The following is a 4,051-nucleotide window of genomic DNA, read 5'->3' on the forward strand; positions in this document are numbered from 1 at the left end:
GGTGGACACGAACTTGCACCTTCGCTGGCTTCTACAGGACCAGAAACGTCCATTGCCTCAACAACGTGCTCTGGTTATTCCTGAGTGGACAGCAGTGGAGAAGAAGGGGCTAATTTCTTGCTCTTTCCCCGATGCTTAGACTTAGGCTGATAAGCACTTGTACTGGCACTTTCCATTGTACTAGGACTTTCCATTGCATCTTTCCGTCTCTGAAATAATGTAGACAGGTTGCAGTTAGTATTTGCACTTGAACATACAGTACTCTGCGCAACCGTTAATGAAAAGGAAAATGAAAGAAACAATCTCAATCAAAGATAAAAAACCTCAGCTTGTTTCGACAGGTAGACTGACCAATACTGAAAAATATCTCACCTTTCGTTTGCTTCGTTCGCTTTCGGATTCATCTGCAGCTTTGTTACTTGAAACACAACAAGCATGCTTTGTGGGAAAAACGCAAACACCGATTTCGTCCCTCTTGAGCCTCCGAACCAGATCATCGGCAAATCAGTTTGTGTATGCTTCCTCTGAGAAGTGCTCAGGGCACACCGCCGAATGCTCCCTGGGTTCCCAGTGTGCGCGTTTTGATTTTACAAAATTGATCCACTTTCTCCTTCACATCTGCTTTTCGGAATCAGCTTTACTGTAAAAAGGTATGGGATGAAGCTGTATCCCTTTCTCTTTGTTGCGAACATTGCTACAACCAAAAACAGCACATCTCTCAGGCATATTGCTTCGGTTCAGGGGCCTGTTTCTTGAAAGACCCAGTAACTGTTCGGGCCCAATAGCCTATTGGGGCCGTTATCGGGAAACTTTACCAGGATTGAAGTAGTGTTTCTCGAAGCACCCGTAAACTCTCCCGGTAATTACCAGGCCTGGAAAAATGACGGGCTGTTACCAGTCTCTAGCGTGTGCCTTGCGCTCTTTTGCAGGAGGAGTACGACTTGGCACAACAAGTTTCATTTCATTTGATTTCACGCTGCTGCTGCTGATGGATTCGATGGGGGTGGACTTTTTTCATGTGTTTTTAAGGACAGTTCAATACGTTTGAACTTAAAATTCAGTTTTTCATTGTGTCAAAGTAGAGCAACTGAGAGAAATCAGTAATTTGTATGATTACGTGGTTTGGATGTGACGATCAGTTGCCTTTTTTCTGGATTCAACAATCTTCATCTTGGCCACCAAAAAGTTATTTTTTTTTGTCGGTAGAGTATTCTTATACTGAACATGGATAGCCAAATTCGAGACGACATGTTAACATTATTTTGGAACGAGCCAGTGTGAAATGTAGGTATATGGAGTTTTCAGGTAAGTTCTATTTGATGTGTTGACTTTGAATTGCACATTCTTGGCGGCCATGTTGGTATGCTGCACTCAGTTTGTGCGGGAAAAAAATTGGCTTACCGCGTTGTGTTGCAACAGACGTTTTGTGGCGTTAAAAGGTACGTATATTTCTTTCATTTTTATTAGTTACTATATCCATTATTTTTTTGCTTAATTGTTAAAATCAAATATTGTATTATCTTTTCATGGTTTGAAACATTTATCAGACCTTTTCTTAGTTCCGTCCTCCCCCCTTCTCTTCCAAGAAATAAAAATTCGCTTTGCTTAGCCAAAAAAAAAAAAGACATACAATAAATAAGCCATGGTCATTTAACAAATGAAACGTTCATGGACATGAGGCTACCATAATTAAATTTTCAACATGATTTGGGTATCATACATTCAGTGAGGTTATTGATCATTTATTGGCAATTTTACATATATAAAATTGAATAGATGTCTGCAGAGAAGAAATCGAGAAGTGCACGGTTCTCTCAGGCCAGGAGCGAGGCACTTGTGCAGGCTTATGCAAAACACCAAGTAAGCCAAGTTGTATTATAGAATTATGTTGACATTAATTACATAATTTTAAGTAGTTATAATGTGGAAAAGTTTTGTTAAAATTCATGTTTCCCACAACTTAGAAATTCGAATTATAAAACAACTTAAGTAAGTGAAGAAAGGTGGGCAACAATTTAAACATACTATTATAGCATCATACATTTTATTTAAACATACATAAATTTATTTGGATGTATTGAAAAGTTCTTTATTTAAATTTTTTTTAGCCCAGTATATCCTTCAGGCTAAATTTTCGAATACTGTATCCCTGGAGAAGAAGAAAGAAGCTTGGGCCTCAGTTGTAGATGCAGTAAATGCTGTGAATGCTGGGGGAAAAAAACTGTAGAACAGGTATATGAAAAGAACCCACTTTCATTATCTCTTTTTTTTCCAGCAAATATTGTTTTTAAAATTTATTCAAATATTGAAATATTTCCTAAAAAATTTGAAATTTTATTATTAGGTGAAGAGGAGATGGGAGGACATGACAGGGACAGTAAAGAAGAAAGAGAGAGAAGCAAGAAACAAGGAGTTAAAAAGGTTGAGAGTGACAGGAAATGGCCACTTGGTAGATGAGGTAGGCTAGCTTCTAAATGTGTGCTAGCCTTGAATTATTCCCACGTCACAGAGTTATTAAACAAAGACCGAAATTACTTTTTTAAGGATGACGACCTACCAGACCCATGTGTTGAGACTTTAAATCCCACTGAGAAGGAGATCGCTCACATTTTAGGGCCACAAACTTTCACCGGGATTGCTGGTGGCCATGATTCTATGGGGACATTTGGTGAGGATTATATTTGTATCTTGATCTTGTCTGAAAAACTTTGTGTTTAGACCAAGGAAATGTCCGTGTCTTCTGTGAAAGGTCACTGAAAATCCCAAGAGCATGGACATTCAGATGTCAATGGCTAAGTTTCTTTTGAACACTGGAATTCAACAAGGGGAGTAAGGTGGGCTACAATCAGGGCAGGAAAAACCAAGGTGGTCTAGTTGGCAAGTGAAATTAGCTTCATAGTCTTGTTAGTGATAATTTCCAATCAAAAACATTGTCAAAACTTAAGACTGCAAGATGAGCAAAACTCCGTAACAGTGAGACGAAAGCATGGATTAATTTGTATACGTAATCGCATGGCCGTGAGGGCAATTAAGGATTAATGTCATGTATATTTTCAAAGTTTTCACAAAATTGCCTAAGTTGTGAAGCAACAAGGGCAATTTGGAAAACTTTCAAAATACAAGTGAAATTAATCCTTTATTACCCCCAGCATACTTGTGATTACATGTTTTTCTTCACTTTATTTGCTTTCCTTTGGTCCAAATAAAGGGCAGACAAGCAAAGGAAACAGACGTGAGGGTAGTATGGAAGCTGATATACAGGTATACTAATTGTGTATTGATAATTACCAAGTTGTTTTTCTTACAATGGACAACTGTCAAAACAAGGAACATCTGAAAACAAGGATGAACACTACAATTTAAAACATGTATTTTGTCCCTGTATGACATTAAATTTGTACCATACTTCAAATATTGAAATGTGATAGAAAGTTAAGTTAAATTCTCAGCCTCATCTTCTTCATGATGTATATGTTGTGTTTCACACTTATTTTGGTTAACATTTTTTCAAATTACTGGGATTTTTGATTGCTTTGTACTCATAATTTGAAGTGAGAAATAAAAATTAAACTGTTTCAAAAGACAGAATTAGGTACCACAACAGATGCTTTAAAATATCTGTTGATTGGGAATGTTTCAATAATTATTATGACATTTGTTGTTTATCATATTTTTTTACAGGAAGTCAGTCTGGCAGCTGAGAATATACGCGCTGCTGACGTTACAATCAAGGTAATATATCTCTGATTGTATTTGAATAACACTTGACAGCCAAATTGCTCACATGAACATACCACGCAAATTTTTGTGCTACCATCAAAATAATTCCAAAACCATTCATTACTCAAGGAAGGGAGAAGGGGCAAAGGAGGAGGATGCTAGTGTAGAAGCAGTGACTGTGGCAAGTATAATTACTGTATTACTTATGGTCATCCAGGATTAACCAACTGCACTGGATCACAGTCATAACCTGTGTTTATGATCATTGTAGTGAAGTCTTTGACAACAGCAGCTACTAATAGAGCTAATATGATTCAACCTTGCAGGAATC

General features: G+C 37.4%; 1 protein-coding gene across 2 annotated transcripts in view; it reads left to right on the forward strand.

The window, feature by feature from the left end:
* Positions 1–1,888: 1,888 nt before the first annotated feature.
* Positions 1,889–4,051, forward strand: part of LOC145486718 (uncharacterized) — a 4,000-nt gene continuing 1,837 nt past the window's right edge. Inside the window, exons 1-5 of one of the 2 annotated variants that reach the window (XM_081465428.1) lie at positions 1,889–2,232; positions 2,345–2,458; positions 2,545–2,668; positions 3,209–3,261; positions 3,682–3,732. In XM_081465428.1, the coding sequence (XP_081321554.1) occupies positions 2,366–2,458; positions 2,545–2,668; positions 3,209–3,261; positions 3,682–3,732 (321 nt within the window). In that variant the 5' untranslated portion in view covers positions 1,889–2,232; positions 2,345–2,365. The remainder of the gene's footprint in view (positions 2,233–2,344; positions 2,459–2,544; positions 2,669–3,208; positions 3,262–3,681; positions 3,733–4,051) is intronic. The other variant, XM_081465429.1, reaches the window with a different exon arrangement.

This window comes from Orbicella franksi, chromosome 5 (assembly GCF_964199315.1).
Source record: "Orbicella franksi chromosome 5, jaOrbFran1.1, whole genome shotgun sequence".
Classification (NCBI taxonomy): Eukaryota; Metazoa; Cnidaria; class Anthozoa; order Scleractinia; family Merulinidae; genus Orbicella; species Orbicella franksi.